The sequence below is a fragment of the Papaver somniferum genome, chromosome 3, assembly GCF_003573695.1.
Source record: "Papaver somniferum cultivar HN1 chromosome 3, ASM357369v1, whole genome shotgun sequence".
Lineage (NCBI taxonomy): Eukaryota > Viridiplantae > Streptophyta > Magnoliopsida > Ranunculales > Papaveraceae > Papaver > Papaver somniferum.
Genome location: NC_039360.1, coordinates 228,873,600 through 228,895,042, shown reverse-complemented (window position 1 = coordinate 228,895,042; position 21,443 = coordinate 228,873,600). Strand labels below are relative to the sequence as shown.

At 36.8% G+C, this 21,443-nt stretch overlaps 1 protein-coding gene across 1 annotated transcript; it reads left to right on the top strand.

The window, feature by feature from the left end:
* The first annotated feature begins 20,055 nt into the window (after positions 1 to 20,055).
* LOC113360799 (polyadenylate-binding protein 3-like) lies at positions 20,056 to 20,769 on the top strand. Its single transcript, XM_026604259.1, has 2 exons — positions 20,056 to 20,059; positions 20,228 to 20,769. The coding sequence occupies exons 1-2, from the start codon at positions 20,056 to 20,058 to the stop codon at positions 20,767 to 20,769; spliced, it is 546 nt and encodes a 181-aa protein (XP_026460044.1).
* The last annotated feature ends 674 nt before the right edge of the window (positions 20,770 to 21,443 follow it).

Here is a 21,443-nt window from a genome sequence, read left to right as displayed (position 1 = left end):
TGAACTTTTGCATCCTCTTGTTAACACCCTTCCATACTGAATTGCCGTATGAGGATCTAATATTCTTTGTATCCCATTTATTTTTCGTGAGCCCATACTTTTCAGTAATTATGACTCTCCACAGAGAATCAATTTCAGCTGTGAATCTCCAGAACCATTTGCATAGTAAAGCATCATTCATTACCCGCAGTTGTCGAATGCCTAGTCCTCCATATTCTTTGGCCAAACACACCGTATCCTATGAGACTAGTGCATATTTATTTCTGGTTGTGTCACTTCCCCAAAGGAAGTTACGCATAATCTTGTTTAATTTCTTCTCGACTGATGGCCGCATTGAATAAATTGACATGAGAAAAATATCAAGTGCGCTCAAAATACTTTTGATCAATACTAATTTTCCACCATAGGATAAAAAACTCCCCTGCCACCCTTGTAGTAACTTCTCCGTCTTCTCCATGACTGAATCCCAAATATTCTTGTTTCTATATTGGGCTCCTGCCGGCATCCCTAGGTATCTAAGAGGTAGCTCCTCAAAACTGCAACCAAGACTATTCTCAACAACATCATTAGAATTTGTATCCCCGAACTTAATTGCTGAGCTCTTTATAGGATTGATACTAAGTCCTGAACTTATTTGGAAGCAAATTAGGAGAGCTCGAATATTCAGAATCTGTTCCACATCGTCACTAGAGAAGAAGATTGTATCATCTGCAAATAAAAGATGTGACAATTGTGTTCCATTCGCCTTAACTGTGAAACATCTATATAACCCATTAACCTCCAGTTTTTGAACCATCTTGAAAAGTCCCTCCATAACCATGGTGAATAGAAAGGGGGATAGAGGGTCTCCATGTCGCGATCCCCTCGAGCTCTTGAACTGATTTCCAGGCGTCCCATTGAGGAGAATTGAGAAGTGGGATGTTGATATCAATGTCTTTATCCACCGTCTCCATTTCTGACCCATACACATTTTGATCATGATTGTGTCCAAGAATCCCCAGCTAACTTTATCATATGCCTTCTCAACGTCCAATTTGAACAACCATCTATCTGATCCATCCTTCAACTTAGAATCAATACATTCATTCGCCAATAAAATGTTATTTATGATTTGCTTGTTTTGCACAAATGCTATTTGTGTATTCGATATAAGGTGAGGAAGTACCTTTTTAAGCCTAGAAGAGAGAACATGGGAGATAATCTTGTAGCAAGTGTTAATCAGACTGATCGGCCTATAGTCCCTCACCAACTCTACATTATCTCTTTTGGGGATAAGAGTAATAAAAGTATTATTAGTTCTCCAACCCAGGTAGCCATTAACATCGAAGAACCGAACCATGCTCATGAAGTCTTCTCTAACAATATCCCAGAAGTGTGTGTAGAACTCGATAGGGAAACCGTCAGGCCCCGACGCTCTATTAGTTTCCATCTGCTTAATAGACAGAACAACTTCATCTTCTGTTATTTGTAGTTCCATTTATTTCCTCTGTACATCATTTATTTTTTCAAACTGTATATCCTCCATAAATGTCCTGCTAACCTCTTGATCTATATACAAATCTGTATAGAACTCCTGTAGTTTATCCCCAATAATATTCCGATCTTCTGTTAAATATCCATCGATCCTCAAACAAGAAATATTATTAGCTCTTCTCCTACCATTTATAATTCTGTGAAAGAACCCAGTGTTCCTATCACCATCTTCGATCCACTGCCCTTTAGTCTTGTTTTTAATCCTTTTGTGCTCCATGATTGCCCATTTGATGTATTCTTTTTTGAGATTAACCCTATTAATGCGCTCTTCAAGAGTGGTTGTTCCTTCCTCGTCAACAAAGTCTACCTCTTGTATCTGGGAGAGCAGCGCATCCATCTTCTTGTTTACCTTGCCAAAGCACTCTTTATTCTATACTTTAATATATTCTTTCACTGCCATCAATTTCTTGCAGAACACATAGCCAGGATTCCCACTAAAATTAAGATCTCTCCACCAAATTTGCATCTTTTCTTTAAGGTCACCACTTTCCAACCATATAATCTCCAGTTGAAAGGCCTTGCACCTACGTTCATCATAGTTGTTGACAGCAGTAAAGGCGTATGATCTGACACAAGTCTAGGCTTAACACTCTGTATAGTATATGGGAATATGGCTTCCCATAATGGATTGATAAGGAATCAATCAATTCTGCTACAATATGGATTATCTTGAAAATTAGACCAAGTGTACTTAGCACCACTAAGGGGCAAGTCCACCAAATCAAAATTGGAAATGAATCTTATGTAATCCCTCATACTCCGATTGATTCCTCTAGCTCTATTTCTATCTGCAATCGATTTTGTAACGTTCCAGTCGCCTCCTAGAAATCCAGGAATATTCCATAGCCCCATAACCTCTCCTAACTCCCTCCATAAAGTTCTCCTTTCCTTCCTATTGTTTGGGGCGTATATATTTGATATGAAGAACTCTAGTTGGGACGTTGTCGACCTGAACATACAAGATAATGAATAAATGCCTTCCAGTTTGTCAACGAGTTCAATTTTATTCTTCCGCCATAATATACTTGTCCCTCATTTAGTTCCTTTGGAAGGAATGTAGCAGTAATCCACATTAGGGTGACACCAAACCTCTCTTCTAAGTTGAATAGATAAATCTTGGAGTTTAGTTTCTTAAAGTATAACCACATCAGGATTCCATTTCATAAGAACGGAGTTGATGGCTATCCTTTTCTCTCTTTCTCCTAGACCCCGTATATTCCATGCAATTGTTTTCTCTAACATTTGAGACATTTAGCCTTTGCCTTTCTTCTTCTTTCCTCCTTCGACCCTTCAGGAATTGTGCCCCTAAGAAAGCTCTGAATCCTATTTTTTTCTCGGTTGAAACGAGCCAGACCTTCTCTAATTATACTCGAGCTCTCGGCTTCATCCTCCATGTCTTCACTCTCATCTTCACTCACTGCGGTCTTCTCCCCTTCGCCACACTCTTCTAGGTCTTCTATCTCTTCATAAGGCCCTTCCAGCATATGTTGAACTCCAATCAGACTGTCATATGTTATTCCACTCTGATCTACCTTTTTATCTTTGAGAATTCTAGCTTTCCCCCTCTCCATGGACAACACTAGCGACCCCATGATACTCTCCTCTACCATGCACTCCATCCTCTTAAGTGGTAAGCCCAAAAGCATCCCCACATTTGTTACTGCCTGTCGCAAATTTTCTTTCTCAACCTTTAATTGGTCTGTCTTCTCCTTCTGCATCATATGATGAGCTAAGTTTTCTTTTTCTTTGCCAATTGTATCTATCATTATTTCTGTTTCCAAGTTGTCTCGGCCTTCCTCAGCTTCTCCCGACGTCCAGTATTGTTCTTCCAAGGGTTGATCGTCGATATCTGTTGCATTAGGACTCTTAGAGTTGATAGGAAATTGCTTCAAACACTTCAAATGGATTGGTGACAATGGAAATTTGATTGATCTGGGGGATATCTATTGTTGTTTTCTCCCTTCCTACATCTTCATTTTTATCTCTCTCAAACTCTTCATCCTTCTCAATAGCATTAGTGAATTCTTCTTCATCTACTACACTACCCAAACCCTCGTCATCATCTGTATAATGTTCTATCGGCAATTGCTGGTTAGATAATGCCTCAATGGAGTCTTGTAAATTGTACATAAAAATTGATGGAAACCCCTTATCAGAACAATCCCTGAATTCTCCATCACCCAATGGTTGATTGGATGTCTCCGGAGGTAGAGAAGAGATGGAAGCATAAGACCTAGGACACTAAGATGACATCATGTTGATTCTCTCCATTTCAGAAGTTGGACCCAAATATTCCCTATGCCTAAACTGATCCACCAAAGAGCTTGCCCACAATATGTATAACTAGGTCCCAGTTTAGAAATGTGTTGCACCATGCCAAGATGGATTTGGTCTTCTTCTACCAAAGGTCCCTCGTCTTTCTTATGAGTTAACTGATCTTGGATTTTTTCCTATCGAATTTACTCTACGGTCAACTGTAATAACCCAATGCTGCTTCAACCCTTTAGAAGTATTTGCGACTGCCCCAGCTTCCTTAATTTGTGCGGATGTAGTGTTGCTTTCCCTGATCTTGTTTCTCTTTTTCACTTTATTTCTCTTTTCCTTGCCTTTTTCCTATCATAGTACGCATTCGGTCGAATTCTTTTATTTAGTTGGTCCTCCTGGATCTTATCTATATTTCCTTGAGTAATCACATCAACGTGTCCTTTCGGGTCTATTTGACTAGTCTGAAGATGTCTCTTATTCATGCCACAAACCTTCTTTCCTCTGTCACACTCTTCCTCTCCCACGTGGGATGTACTATGTACTCCTTTTTTCCTCAAAACACCTTTATTCTAAACTACTTCTTTTCCCTTGTCTTCTTCATTGCCGGAGTGGTTTACCGGCTTCAAATCTTGTACTACAATTCCCACCGTAAACACCAAACCTTCCTCTATCAATGGCACAGAGTGTGGCAAATCATTGATACTGTTTTTTCAATTAATAAGAACTTTAATTCCTCCAAGCTCATTAAAGTCAATCTCAATGATTGAAACAAATTTATTGAGAATTGCTTCCACTGTATCTTTGGACCATAAGTGAAAGGGTACTCCAAGCAGAGATATCCATACCTTTTTTATCATTAATGGAGGGGTTGATAGCATTAACTGATGGCCACCAACGAGAGAACTTGATTTCACCACTTAAGAAAGCAATGATTTTTTGATTGATCAGCATATCATAAATTTTAACTGATTTAATGAACAATACCCCCTTATTCTCAGAAAAAGTACTTATCTTAACATGTTCTTGAATATGGAATGTTGCCTTAATTCGATCTTCCACTATCCTCCAATCTATTGGTTTTGGATCCACCGTACAAATGATAACTTCATCCCAATGATCAAAAGTTCTCTCTCTCCCTTCATACGAGATTTTTGGACCTTCTCTTGTTGCTATTGTTAAATATGAAGTATTCCCACCTACTCCTTTGATTTTGATATTTCCTCCATGAAGATTCTGATTCCGCAACTCTGGCCATCCATTGTTGAGTTCCAATGATTCTATTTTGTTGTTAGCCGCTCCTCGCCGGTGGAAATCCTCATGTTTGTTATTACCCATTTGCAGCAGACCTATAAAATTACTCCATCCTTCTTGTCTATAACCTTCCGGAATCACCAGGTGATGTACCTTTTCACCACTAGTACCGGTAAACCAATCAACAACAATGTATTTTCCCCTACTGTTGCTTCTCTCAATCAATAATAAAGCAGATCCATGGCCTAAAGGCAATCTCCATTGATACGGCTTGTCAGTGTTATTACCTCTAGATTTTGCTTCCCTGATAATCTTGAGAAGCCATATCGCTGCCTCGAACGGAATAACACAAGAGTTTATATACCCATTTGATCTCTCTATGATTGTTACTTTGGGTTTAATCTCTTTCCAGAACATAGAAACCTCAAAATTCTTATCACCCACTTGTGGGTAAGATGTAGTCATCCCTACAACTCACAACAGCTCAATCACTCCCGTGGATAAGATTGGAGATATACCACCATGAATCCCACTGACCAAGTACCCTCGGACCTAAGGGGAAAGATCGATACCATACCCGTCCTTAGTCGCCGGAGGGAGTCAATCAGCACACTCCCAAAAGACTCAGACCCAAGGGGAAAGAACAGCACCGCTGCCCTGTCCTTGGACGCCGGAGTTTTTAGGAGGCTGGATTCATGACAATGAAGAAGTGGTATTCCTGGGCGGTATTTTCTATGAGAGTGGTATTGTCTATGACAATAAGAATGATCTCATCTATGTTTGACGAAGGTGAAGTATTGAGAATCTAGTAATAATCTTGTTTGGTTCAGCGATAGACCTAACATTTCATTTTCATTTTCACTATTTCATTAGCTGCATATACCGTTCTTGGCGTCTGTTATCCAAGTAATAATCTTGTTTGGTTCAACGATAGACCTAACATTTCATTGAGAATAGGCTACACCATGAGGTTGGTGACATCTTTTCTATATATGAGGGTGATTATATATCTACAGCCGCAGAACCTTCACCTGCGCTTTCTGCATCAATCAACCATAACAGTTTCCGTCTAGATTACTATATTGAGAAGTCAGACCATATCCTACCCATTTACTTCATTAGCTAACTGCTAGTGGGGGCGAAAATTAGGTATGTATTGGAACTTAGGTCTTTTCTGATTATGGCTAAAGGATTCAAACTTGAGTCCACATCGACCGTACTGTAGGTATGCGATATCCAGGGAATTCACCTTTGAAGAATCACTTCGAAGACATAAAATCTCGTGGGTCTTCATCCTGCCATGTCAGCCTACAACCACTATCAATTGCGCAACAATTCATCTTACTCACATCTCTTTCAAAATCTTCTTGTCCCATACTTTTTGTTTTTGCGAATTCCCTGTTTCTACGATATTTGGGCATTGGATTTTCCATGGAAGGTCTCATACTGAGAGATGCACAGATGCGAAAACTTATACACAGGCACTGGCACGTACGCACAAATCTGCGTCCATTGACTCCTAACATATATAACCCATCTCTATAACCATCTTGAATTTGAGTCCCTTGATTGATTTATTCCATTGCACTAGATTTAGTGGTACATGTACTTGCATTAAAGAAAAGCTTTGGAGGCAGGACAGCGTGAGCGTGATGATGAGTACACACCATACTCCAAGTCAGCTGCAACAGCTGCAAATGGGGGCGACATGGTTTTCAACTACATAGCTAATGGGGAAAACTAAATAAAACCTTCAAATTTCTTAACCCCTTAATCTATTAAGGGTTAAGAGGGGGCGATATGTGTACCCTATGTAAATTATATGGGGCAAGGGCCGGACTACCAGTTCAAGATGCCAGCCCAAGCTGCCATCATACTGCCGACTGTAGCTACAATTATGGTCTCCAATCTTGGTCTATATCTCATGTGCGAACTTATCTCCTAAGCCTATGGAAAGGTTGGATAACTAACATGAACGGATATGTCGCAGAAGAGCCTTATCTAAAGACTTTTCTAACTTATAAAAGGATAACAAAAATCCCAAAAAAGGTATGCGATCAAACCCTAAAACTCCTGTGATAAACTTTATGCTAACTTGGGCGTCGGAGAGTTTTCTTTTGCAGGTACCCCCATTGAGTCTTCAGGAGGAGAAGATGGAGCATAAACATCAATTGAGATTGTTTGTGGTGAAGATCATTTTCTGCCCAAACAAGTGTTTTTGCAATTCATGATCTGCTTCTCTTTCACACACATTATACGCCTGCTGTTCCACTCCTAAACCTGTAAAATATATCATTCATTGATTATCTCTTGAATTCAAACTTGCTGTGGAATTATAAGAGTTCCACCGAGTTCTGGATCTCTATTGTGCTCCATTGATGTTTCTATCAACTTTAGAGCTTGCTCTATGCTTCTTGGGATACGACGAAAAATGAAGACTTCTTTGTCTTCGATTGCTAGAAAGACTTCTATGCTCCTGCCGCTTGAAGACTTCATTGTCTTCCATTGCTATAAAGACTTCTATGCTCTTCTCGCTTGTTAAAAGTGGTTTGACATTCCGAAAGGGTCCTGCAACACTAATGTACTTATACGTATAAAGCACAGTAAGAAATACACATTAGTTTTTATATACACAAATGACTTCTTTACGAACCAAAGCAAAACAAACATTCATACCCCTTCCAAATCTCTAGCTCAATTATTAAACGTCTATCTATACATGAGAGGCCAAATATCAACTGATGAACTTTTGTTTGTTACCTTTGGTCGCTCAATCTATTCAGTGAGCTATTGGCGACTAACGTTGCTACCCCTGTTAGTGCGTGTAGCTTGGCATGATTGACGATTAATTCAAGCAATATGTAAACATGCATTTCCATCTTAAAAATAAATGACTCATAACGAACTTAATTACCTTCTATTAAAGAATGCTATGGAAATATAAGCGTGATTCAGCTAGAATGTTATCATTTGAATATTTCCTTCTTCAATAAACCAATTAAACTGTAGTCCTCACAGAATGTTAACATACATTCCATCCTCATCGGAACTATTCCAGCATACGCTTTCCTTGACGGTATCCCTACTCACCTAGTATATGTAATTTGATGGTGGGTTCTGCTGTATCCCCTAGTAAAGGTTCTCAAGAAAAGAAGCAAAGCAATTCAAAGTGTCTCTGACACTTGTCCCACTAACATTAAATGGAAAAGAATCAGTCGTATTTCTGCTATTCTTAGAGCGAGTTAGTATCTATATACTTAACCACACATTCTTCTAAAGCAGCAAAAATTAGGTGTAAAAATACTAACACATTAGTGGGCATCGCCTGTGCAACACCAATTTCCTTCTTATATTTCCTAAGAAGCATATATACTCACATGGCATGCGACTAATACGAAGCTGAATAATGGCCTAAAAGTGCAAAAAGGATTCAAACGGTAAAAAATGTATTGATGTTAAGGCAATAGGAGTGCTATTAGTGGATTCAGTTGCAATACTATTAATGGATTCAGTTGCTTGTGTACTTACCAATAACCAAGCTGGAATCTTCTGAAAGAAATCGGTCCTTCCCAAAATGCGTAATCTTTGCGCTGAAATTGTGGAATCAATTTCAGTTTCAGATTAGGCACTAAATTGAAGAACAACAAAGTTTCGATTTAGGGAAAAACAAAGCCGCAATCATGCTACGATTTCACCTCTTCAAGCTAACAAATCACTGACGAAAGAGCGAAGATGGGATTTCTTATGGGTCTGATAGTGTTTAGTTTTGAATTGAAACCAAACAAAGATGTGCTGGTGATATGAAAACTTCAATTGATGAAATCAAACAAATGTGTGACGATAATCTGTTCAATTGATGATGGCAGTAGATTGTTTGTTTACTGCATAAGAAAGAAAAAAATCATCAAGCAAAGTTAACCAAAACAGTAAACTCCTATAGCAAGCAAACATTTTCTGCTCGTCAAGGTTATGCAAACATTTAACAGGGAAGACGTGCAGAACAGAATTAGTATCAAACAGTAGCTCAACATGAAAACACTACATTCTACACCATTCAAAACCTCCAACAAAACAATTCAAATACTACTGTTCAAGATCAATGAAACTATGATTATGATCTTGATAGTAAATGACTTCCATAATGAAAAAGAAAATTTAATACATCGCAGAAATCCAAAATCAATCTTGATTCATTAAGTCTTACTTATACTAAAACGCCTCCGAATAGAGAATATAGATAATATCAGGAAAGGCTTCACCAAAATTAGTGACGGTTGAAAAGGCACCCTTTTCTTCATTATAGTAAGATGAAAATGAAAAAAGTCTCACACAAATATCCACTGAAACTGTAAATGAAATGGTCCATGCATATGAATCATTTTTGAGTGAAGCCAACTTAAACGTTTTTCTAATTTAACACAGCTGATTTGAGGTGGCAAACAATGTGCCGAAAAAAGTGGCTTTTGATGTTTTCCGGTGTGCAACAATTTTATTTACTTATTTATTTATTATTGTAATAGGCTAACTTTTTTTTAGGACTCTTACATCCTTATCTTCTACCTATGTTGTATAAGGCGCTAGGCTAGGCGAGGCGAGACGCCAAGACCGTCCCCTTACTCCTTAGCGCCTAGGCGACCACTTTTTGGTAGATGATTATTTAGGCTTAGATAATAGAATTACATATAGTTATATACACCAAAGAGGAGTATGTATATATATACACTGTGAAAATATCTTTTCCGGCGGAGTGTATATATATATACAGAGAGAGACGTCTATAATCTGTAAATACATTAGTTACATACATCAAAAAGGAGTATCTGTATGTATATATACCATATATGAAAAGATCTTTGGGTGGGGTGCATCTATGCTTATACAACTGGAGGGTTCAGTGTGTCATCCAGCGGTCAGAATAAATAGGAAATTCTAATTATTGGCTGAGATCTGTCTCCCCTTCCTAGAGTAACGTATTGGATCGGTTGATCCAATGGATGCTCTATGCTGAATCCTACGATAGATGTTTTCATTCACTGAATTAAAGGCGGATCATAAAAAAACAGCCTTCATTGTAAGTAACGCACACCAGCTAGAGTGCACTTAGGTTAGAATTTTTTCGGTTCCGATTCACCTCTCTTCATGTTGCTGGGATCTTTTCTCTTTAACTTCCTGATTCCGTAACGTATCTGTTGGAGAAACTATAAAATAGTCCCACATAGCTAACTCCTTAGCCTAGATCTTAATATGTAAAGTGTGGAACCACTCCACTGGTTTTGAGTTGGAAGCCCACACACTTCTAACATGGTATGAGAGTGGAATGAGAAGTAGACCCAAAGGGATGCCCATCCACCCACACAGAGGTCCACGTTATAGTGGCTTAATCTCCGCCCTACACGTGGAGGGGGAGCATGTTAGAGAAACTATAAAATAGTCCCACATATCTAACTCCTTAGCCTAGATCTTAATATATAAGGTGTGGAGCCACTCCAAGTGCGGGTGCCCTTTTAAACTTCAATTAAATTCAACGAAGAAAAGGAAGTGTGGTATATGAGTGAAGTCAAATCTGGTTATCATAACCATCATATCCCAGAGAGTTTGCTTTATCATCCTTATCCAGTAAGGCTCAACCTCAAAGAAAAGAAACTAGTAAAAGTGATGACTAAAAAACGAACAAGATCTATTGATATTGTAGCTAGTGTGAAGGTATTAAATGAATATAACACATCTATATTGTCTACCATCTACAATGAAAGAGAAAAAATTAGGAATGAGGAATGGAAATATAGATTACTTATGCAACAACTATTGTATTTGGCGGAAAAGGCAAAGTACTCGGTAGCCTATGACGTAAATAGGAAAAAGGAGGTGATACACATTTTCATTGCTCATACGGAATTTGTAAGGTTGGCGAGATGCTTTCATAAAATCCTTTTCATGGATGGCACCTATAAAACAAATAAGTACAATATGTTGATGCTGAATTTTGTGGGGGGAAACGTCTACAAAGGCACCATTGAGTGTCGGTTTTTGTTTATTGAGACACGAGGCAAAGAAGAGTTATTTGTGGGCATTAGGAAAGGTAAAGTTATTGTACCAAGAAGGTTATACTCCTAAGGTATTGATCACGGATAAGGAGCAATCATTGATGTGGGAGATAGAACGTGTTTTTCCCGATGCACATCATCATCTTTGCACGTTTCATATATGGAACAATGTGCAAACTAATTCTTGATGCACATCATCATATTCTAATTATAATTGTTTATTATAATAAGAAGTAAAATACACAAACGTTAACCTTGTATTACTTGATAGTGATCATCCTATAGAGTTTGGTTAAGTCCGAACCTATTATCAAGTAATCACACTTTGATTGTTCTATTTTCTCGATCTTGTATCCATAGACGATCACACAAAGTGTGAATACCGATTTGTCGTATTGTCTCGATTTTTTTCATAGACAATCACTTTCGGTAAGAGAACTTATAGGTGGATAATTTAAAGATTGTGGTGTATTTGGGTACCCTCGTCTTTTCAATTGGTATCGGAGCAGGCAAACACGAAAAGATCTAACAATTTGTTTTTGGTGAGATCCAACCTATAAGAATTGAATTCAATGGGTGATTCAGTTAATGTCTCAAATATTTTAAATACTCTTATAGAAGATACTGAAGAGTACTACTCGGTACTTGTCAAAATGTTAGAAGAAAATGTTGAACAGAACCGGGGATATACTGAAGATATCAGTAATATCATGATTGATAGAGGACTGGTCACTTCATAAAAGGAAGTCTCGAAAATGTTTAGAACTAACATCCAGACATTTGAAACCGGATAAGAAGAAACAATCCATAGGTTTTCTTCTAAAATGATGGGATGGTTTAATTCAGAAGATTTGTTGTGCAAAAAATGTGACTAAACGTGTTAACTTTAATTTTACTAGCTCTGGCTCTCATGTAACGTTTTTCCGTATCTTGGCATGAATTCGGTTTCAATTTTTTGATAGTTTGAGGCTTTGAGCTAATTAGACCTGGCATGAGTTATTTTCTTTTAATGAAATGTGAAAAAAGATAGCATTTTTTCATATGAGTTAGACTTGATTAGGTTTAAATACCATTGGTTAATTAACGAGCCAATGCCAGATTTGAGAGTATATAAACTCTGTTAATAGCCAGTATGGTTTGACCGAAGTTGATAACAGTTTACACTACACTTTTTTGAATATCATGCTTTAACCGTATTGGCTTATCGAACATTAATGTTTTCCTTTCTCTTCTAGGAGATTAAAGTTTGTGCGCATAAGAAAGAAATGCATATTTTTATTGTTTACTTGACTGTTTACTTTTGTTCGATGTGTGATACATATTCCAAAAGAATTCTGAAGTTTAGTTTTCATAACATATGTGACATAAGAATTTTGGTATTTGTTGGACGTAATTATTAAATTATTGGGCTTTCATGAATCATGCTGAACATTTTTGGCTTATCACTCACTGTTCTTGATGGTTCTGGTATACTTAGGGTCATTTGGTTTTAGGAAGTGAACCAAGTACATTTGTAATTAGATTCAAACTAATTAAACAAGTATTTTTGTGTATGGATTTGGAACCAGTGAAGGCTTCTCCATGTTTCAATTACAGTTCATGCACTGCCAGATTGTCCCAAGCCTCGTGATCATGCTGTTGTAAATATTGCTGAGATGAGGAAGCATTCGGCAGCTTCGGTGAAATTACTAACAATTAGTGACTATTTTTTGTTCTTTCTACATCTTGTACATTGGCTGCAGTGGTTTTGTCCATTCTCGTTTTTAAGAGCACCGACCTTTTCTTAGGATATTGGAGATTATAGTTTGCCTGCTCTTTTGGCACAAGAAAGTAAATATGCACCCCTAAATTCCTGAGATTTAAATATAAAATATGAGTAAGGTATTTTGAGTTGGCCGTAGGATCACTTTTATCAAGGGTCCAAAATAAATCTGAAAATTTAATTGGTTTCAATTATTATTCATTTTTTATTTGATGGGGTGGAACTTAAAATGGAACGGGGGTAAATAGAAACAAAATAAAATGACAGATTCCTACTGTTATATATCAGATAAAAACTTTTCGACAGATTCGTACTGTAAAACATTTAAGGACTTATGGAAACTGTCGTATTCCGCGAACATCAAGTGTCCTAAAAACCTGATTTGGAACTAGTAATGGTTGTCCTTTCACTTGGTCAAACAAAAGAAAAGGTCTTACTCTTACTGAACAAAGACTGGATAGAGTTCTAGCCAATGATAACTGGCTTGACATCTATCCAAACACCAGTATTACAAATATGCTAGCCATTGGCTCTGATCATCATCTCATCCTTTTAAATTCTAATCCTCACTGGAAGAATGGTAAGATTCCATTCAAATTCTTTGGTCCCTGGTTAGATCATGATGATTGCAGAAAAATCATTGCTGAATGTTGGATAAAGGTCACTCCTGGTTCAAGTGCTTTCTCAATTGCCAGAAAACTTAAAGACATTAAACTTCAAATCAGATTCTGGAACAAGGAAGTTTATGGAAACATCAAAATCAACATTAAAGAATGCAAGCAACACTTAAATTGGATGCATACTCACTACTTCAGAGCAGACATAGGACATGCCCTAGCTGATGCTAGAAAACAACTCAAAAATTGGCAAGACATAGAAGAGCAATTCTGGAAAACTAAGAGCAGGGATCAACTCATCAAGCTGGGAGATCAGAACACTAGTTACTTCCACAGAGCCACTAAAAGCAGAACAAGAAGGAATAAAATAGAATCTATCCAAAATGAGGAGGGAAACTGGATCACTGAGTATCAAGAGGTTAAAGACTGTTTTACCAACCACTTCTCTCAGATGGCAACTGATGAAACAACAAACCCCACTTCTGAAATCATCAATCTTATACCTCTAGCCATAACTTTTGAAGACAACACAACCCTCAACATAAAACCTGAACCTGAAGAAATTAAAGCTATCTTAAATGACAAAGCTCCAGGGCCAGATGGATTCCCACCAAATTTCTTCAAACTTAACTGGGATATCATTGGTAATGACATTGTCTCAATGGTTCAATACTTCTTCCTCTCTAGTCACCTTCTAAAGGAGATGAATGCCACCTTCATACCTCTCATCCCCAAAATTGATAACCCAACTTCCCCTAGTCATTTCAGACCAATCAACCTTTGTAACACCACCTACAAAATCATATCTAAACTTCTAGCTCAGAGAATGAAGCCCTTCCTAAAAAAAATCATATCCCCTTACCAATCTGCTTTCATCCCTGGAAGGCACATATCTGACAACATAGCTATTGCTCATGATATTATACACATCATGAGGTCTAAAAGAGGGAAAAAAAGGCAACTCTGGTACTATGGGAATAAAAATATGGAAAAATCTTTTGACAGAGTGGACTGGGGTTTCTTAATGACCATTATGAAGAAAACTGGTTTTGATGACCAGTGGTGCAACAAGATTTTTCAGTGCATCTCAACCTCCATATCAGTTGTCCCCATTAATGGTTCCCCTGACAAATTCTTCAGAACTTCTAGAAGTCTCAGGCAAGGTGACCCTTTATCACCTTATCTCTTCTTATTCTGCATGGAATCCCTCTCAAGGACTCTCCTGCATGCTGAGGAAATGGGTATTATCAATGGAATCAAGATCTGTGAAGCAGCACCACCTATCGGCCATCTCCTCTTTTCTGATGATTGCATGATCTTTTTGTAAAGCAAACACTACTGAAACTCAAAATATAATGCAGCGGTTGCATATTTTTGGAAGCACATTTGGGCAATTGATTAACTTTCACAAACTTGTAGTCTTCTTTAGAAAAAACGCTAATCCAGACCTCATCTCTCAAATCAACAATTATATGGGAGTTCAAGTGCTTCAGTTGGATGATAAATACCTAGGATCACCACTTTTTACACATAGAAGCAAAATTAATTCTTTCAAGCCTAAAGTAGAAAAATTGAACTTGAGACTTACTGGCTGGAAACATACACCTCTAAATCCTGCTGGCAGAGAAGTAATCATCAAATCTATGACATCCTCAGCTTGCATCTACCAGATGAGCTATTTCAAGGTACCTAAGAAAACCTGCAAAGACATCAAGAATCTCCAAAAAGACTTCTTCTGGGAAAAGAATATAGAAAGAATATAGACATCAAGAATCTCCAAAGACATGATTTAGTTAATTAGATTCAAATTACGTTTAGATTATTGTTAAATTGAGAAAGAAGTCACTTGTTATGTTTTTTTTTTATAAAATATAAGTACCTCTCGTTACGTCAGTATCTAAGAACTTGCATCTTCTTCTGTTTAGTTCAGGAATTCTACCTTGATTGACTGTTTAAATGTTAGAAATTGCTAAAATATTCTACAGATCTGTATATATATATATATATCTATTGATTTTTCTTCCAGTTGTTTTTACCGTAAACTGGTTTTCTTTACGTCTGATGGATCAATTGTAACATTTTGCAATTTGTAGAGTTGAACGCCTAATAAGCAGCTGAACCTTACTAGTAGGTCAGGTGTTGGTAATTCATGTTCTTTCATAGTCGACTTTCCGTTTTATTGTGTCTCCACATGTTTTATGGATACAATTCATTTTTTACGACAATGTACAGAGACAAATGCTTACTTGGTCTGGATTGTTCATGTTTTTGAAGTAGACACACTTGCCATGGATTCAATAATTACTATCTGACAAATCTAGACTACTGTTATTTTGTGCAATTATTATTCCTTTTTTACGGCATGGCCCTAGCAATACCCATTATTCTGCATGTGTGCTCTTGTAGATGTTGAACCTTGCCAAAGAGTTTATGCGCTTTTAATAATCTAAGTTATGGTCCCCTATCATATTATGTTTCTATGTGGAGAGTCTTCTGAATGATTCCCTATCAATGGGGTATTCTAAGAGGAGGATACTACTGAGGTTTTCTCTAGTTGAAGTCGCGTCTTTGTAAAATGATTGGTGTGATTACGAGCGAGAGCATGATGCTTAACATTTACTTTCTCAGTGAATGCTTAACTAATACAGTAGGAATTTACATTTACTTTCTTGGTGAATGCTTATCTGATACACTAGTAATTTGCTGTATTCTACCATGAACTATTATCCTCTTTTGTCATCTAGATTTTGGAATGTACAATACTTAGGTATCTGTGTTATTGTCATCGTTATTTTGGTAGGCATCGGGGTATCGTTATCGGTAAATTAGATTGCTAATATGTATGACCTATGGCTGTCGGCTCTTGTTCAATAGAATCAGATCCCTGCATTGACTCCCCCCTGACATCAAGCTTTTGTGATAGTAATACTCATTAAGCCTTTTCATTCTTAGTGTGCACTGGCTTCTCTGCAGAAGTGTCTGAATCCATATGCTCATTATGAGTGAAAAAGGATAATGGTGTACAACTACATACACATCTACAAAATACACAAAATAACTAGAACTGATTCATCCACTATTAGTTTTCAAATCGAGCAGCCAAAACGTTAACAGTGTCTGAATCCTTGCAATTGTAAAATGTTAATACCTAAAAAAATGAGGCACGACAATGATGTACAACTATGTACACATCTACAAAATCCAGAAAACAGCTAGAACTGATTTATTTAGAAAATCCATAAAATCAAGAAGGATTGATGTTAAAGTGCATCAGGGTATAATATAGGTTTGTACCATTAATAATCAGCATGTGTACAACCATATACACATTAGAGATCAACAAGTGTACAATTCTATACACATTAACAATCAACAGGTGTACAATTTTATACACACTAATAATTAACATGCGTGTAACTATGTACAATATGCTCATTGCATTTGGTCAGATGATACTACTGCTAGTGCTACATTACAAGGATCTAAAGATGTTACATTCCAAGGATTTAGGGAAAAAGATGGGAGTATCTTGGTTAGTTTGAAAGGAGGAAGGAATCGACTATATTTAATGACTAGTGGTAGTATCTATCTAACATATCTAATGTAGTGACCAGATCAATTCAATTAAATTTTGATACGACCATCAATATAAAAACATTAACAAAAAAAAAGGATAAGATCAAGTTGCTAACTATAAAACACAGTAATAAACAAAATTAGCACAAAACAGAAAAACGTCATTTATGCTCTATGTTTTCTTTTATATATTTATATGTCCAAGAATGGAAGAACAAACACATGAAAAAAAAGGAAGTTTAGAGTTCAAAACTTGTTTGATGCTTAGCGAGTTAATAGAAGTTGTTAATTCTGCCAAGCAAAACAACTAACTCTATTGTCTAGTCCTAAAGTTTGAAATAAGACACACGTGAACTTTGTCGTGGTCTGATGCATTACTAGCTCTGAAGTTTGGTATTGCGTGTGTGAGTTGCATTAGGCTAATTTTCACTAAATATAAGGCGGAGATGTACATCGTTTACGTAGTGAGCTGTACGTTCATACCCACAAAACAAGTCATACATATTATTGAGATTTATAATAGTGTATAATTATGGACACGCCTACAAAAACCTAACAAATCTAATATCCATTCCCAAAAAAAAAAACCATAAAATAACGAGAGAGAAAAATGATGAACAACTGTGTACACACTTACAAAATTCCATCATCTATTAACATACATATATGATTGAGATAACACAATGGTGTACAACTATGTACACACCTATTAAAAAATCTAACAAATCCGACATCCATACCGACAAAACAGGTTATATATATATATTATTGAGATTTACAGTGGTGTACAAACCATGTACACACCTATAAAAATATAAGGCCCTAAAATTATGAAAGAGCACAATGGTGTACCACAATGTACACCCCTATAAAAATCCAACATTTATAGCACAAAACGTGCATATACTATTGAGATAGCACAATGGTGTACAACTATGTACACACTTATAGAAAATCCAGCACTTGTACACATTAATGCCTTTCCTAATTTTTGGTTTGTATATATAAAATATAGTTCTGCAAGTATACACCTGTGTGCACCTAATAATTAACAGGTGGACATCCATATGATGTGCAATAACGTAACAGATCATAGTTAAGCTAAAGCATACTAAAATCAAGTTAACTTCCAGTTTACTGTACATGCCATCTGCCAGTTGATCGAGTCGGGCTTGATGCCTCAACAAAATGGGCATATATATGCCTCTCCTACAAAACCGTTGCCCCCTGATACACATCAACCAAATATTTAAATCTAGAAATGGAAAGACCCTTTTTCAAGATACATGAGGATAACCAAATCATCATATAACATCTGAAATTCATAATAAATAATTTCAAGGGTTAACTATTAAAAAGCTTTAGAAACAGTTACAAAGAGTTTCAACAGCTATTAATTTAGGAATGTCACTAAAGCTTAATCAAAATATATAGAAGAGTTAACACAAATCTAAAATTAATAAAAGAAAATAGCCAACCATAAAAACAGGTGGAAGGAGCAATTTGGTCAAACTTCTAAGAATTGTGCGGATGCATCAGTATTAAACTTAAAAGAAATTATGGTTTACTCACGTCAAGTCAACGGATGAAGGTTGGAGCGACATGAGAAATGCAAAGTTAATGTGGTAGTACATGGGACACCTGCAAACAGAGAGAAAGTTACATAAGCATGAGTTTCATGCCTCCAAATCATTATACAAGTGGAGGAAATCTAGTGGTTTAACTGATCATAATATATATTGGGAAAAAAAATATACCTAAGAACCATTTACCGGGATAGAATTATGTCAGAGAAAATATCCATAAGCCTAAAAGTACCAAATGCTGCACAAACATATAACTAGTCGGTGAAAAACGGCAGTATGAGAAGCTGGAAATTTGCATAATTATTTAAAAAAGATTTTACTGCTCTTCATTTAACTATTTAAGTATTACTAGCAATTTCTATTTATCTACCTAAGAGCTTGAGAAGTTATGCAAGGGACTATGGAGGGCCTTTACCATAGAAATTGATAGTCATAGTGTGTCGTTTACTGAGTTTTTTCTATCGACTAACAGCCAATGCAGGACAATGTTTTGATGAGTAAAGATAACGAAGCACAAATTTGCCCACTATACAGGCCACTTTCTTTGTGGAGTGGGATCGTTCTTCTCAATAGCCTTGAATGTATTACATACAAGCAGTGCAATCCCAACTGTGCAACCGAAAACACTCATGTTTAGCTAAGTAAGGCACGACTTATCAACAATCGGAACGAGATTAATAATTCCAGACCAATACATCAAAAATCCATAATTCAAAAACGAACTAAACAAATAAGATAAAATAATAGAGTCACCAAGATGTTCTTATTATAACATTAGCAACCAGTGGAGATAAAAGTAATTTCAAACCAACCTGGATCAACGTAACTAGGACATTAACAGACAATAAAGGAACAAAAATTAATACGCGCACAAAAATTGTGTTCTTCTTATATTACGACTAGAACAAATATAAATATTCAATTATTAAGAAATCCTAACATTCATTTCTCAAACTGATTACTAGAAAATCGAAAGTAAGATAAAATTCAAATGTATTTAACTACGATTCATGATAAGCAACACCAATACAAGGAATTAAAACTCGAAAATTAGATTAAGATGAAAAATCATGTTTCATTACCTCACTAGGAATCGCATATCTGAGTAAAGGAATTTAAATCATAAGGCGGTTCATAAGCCCCAATTTTACTTTTGTAGTTCTATGTTCTTCGCTTTCAACGATGATCTCTTCAATTTCACTGTTAAACTTGAATCTCATCAAGTTTTCCCCTCGATTTTTCTTTAAAAAAAAAAGTATTGTTGATAACGATTTAGGTTTTCAAGTTGCATCAAATTTAATTGACTGTTTGTTTGTTTGATTCTCAGACTTACGTTTGGATTCAGATCTGTTCTTCATGGGAGAGTTGTTTCAGACATGAAAATGATAAAGTGGAATCGGATTACGAAGAATAATATCGTGATGGGTATTTTTGTCTGTGAAAAATATCCGTTTGGATTAAATCGTTCAGAAATGGACTGACCCGTTCTAAATTTGTTGAATTAGGATCTCCCGGTACTAGGCTTGGAAGGGTAGGATTAGAGCGTCCAAAGCCTAACAATTTTGGGATTAAATGTTAATTTCTCCCCCACAGATACCCTCGACAAAGACTTGAAATGGCCGTGCCTTACTTATGGCCCAGTTGTTCGTGTTGCTGGTCCTGAAATTAAGGAGATGGAAGACCGAGCTGTGGTAGCATTTGAGAACAGGAATGATGCACAAAAGGCAATTGACAGTCTTAATGGTTCCACTTTCAAGGGTCGTGTTATCACGGTCGAGTGGTGTTCTGCTCCGGGCCTCCAGAAAAATTCATGCAGGCATTGTTCCAAGACTGACTCGAATTTGATTGCTTATAAGACGATGGGCAAGTATGTCCAAAACGCTATCCGTGTTAGAAACTGCGCAGGAAAGACGGACAGGTCGGAAATAGAGGGGCTATGCGGTACTATTGGGCCAGTCTTTTGTGTCTTTGAGCCTGGATTGTATTATGAGGGCAAGGGACATCTAGGTTTGCTGGTGGCCTTTGAGAACAAGGAAGATGCAGTGAAGGCAGTTGACACGCTCAACGGTTCCCTTTTTAAGGGTCGCATTCTCAAAGTTGAGTGGCCTTCTACGATATATCAAGGGTTGGGATAGCTCAGTTGTTAGAGTAGTGGACTGAAAATCTTCGTGTCACCGGTTCAAATCTGGTTCCTGACATTGAGCATTAAGTTGTCTATGTGTTTTGTTATTTCTCGTATGTATTAACATTAACTAGTATCACTTGTCTAAGCTAATTTATTCCTAAACCAACTTATGCCCTTGCGAAGGGTATGTTTGTGGTATATCTTTGAGTGCTATCTGTAATTAGTTTATTTATGTTATCTGTTAACTGGAAATGTAGAAGTGTTGTATGAGCCGAGTTCAGGCAGGATGATATTATTAGGTTTATGATAAGAGAGTGGAAATTATAGATCAATAGAGGAAGACAACGATTAAAGTGGTTCGGCAGTAACGCCTACGTCCACTGAGAATCCCTTTAGGGTGAAATTAGAATGATCATCAGTAGATACTGAGATGTTCTACATTTACATTGTAATTCCTATTTATAGGAATGATAAGGTTATTAGTAAATCCTAAAACCTAGAAGATAATAACAAACTTAACGTATCTTGACTAGGTAATCTCACTAGAGTAAACAGATGTACTAGGTAGATTAAAATGACTTGGTCTTCTAAATATCTTTGACTTTATCTTCACTAGATGCACGGCTACAGTCTTCACAGTCACCTCGCTCGGTTATCTTGTATAGGGCTAGATATTCCAACACC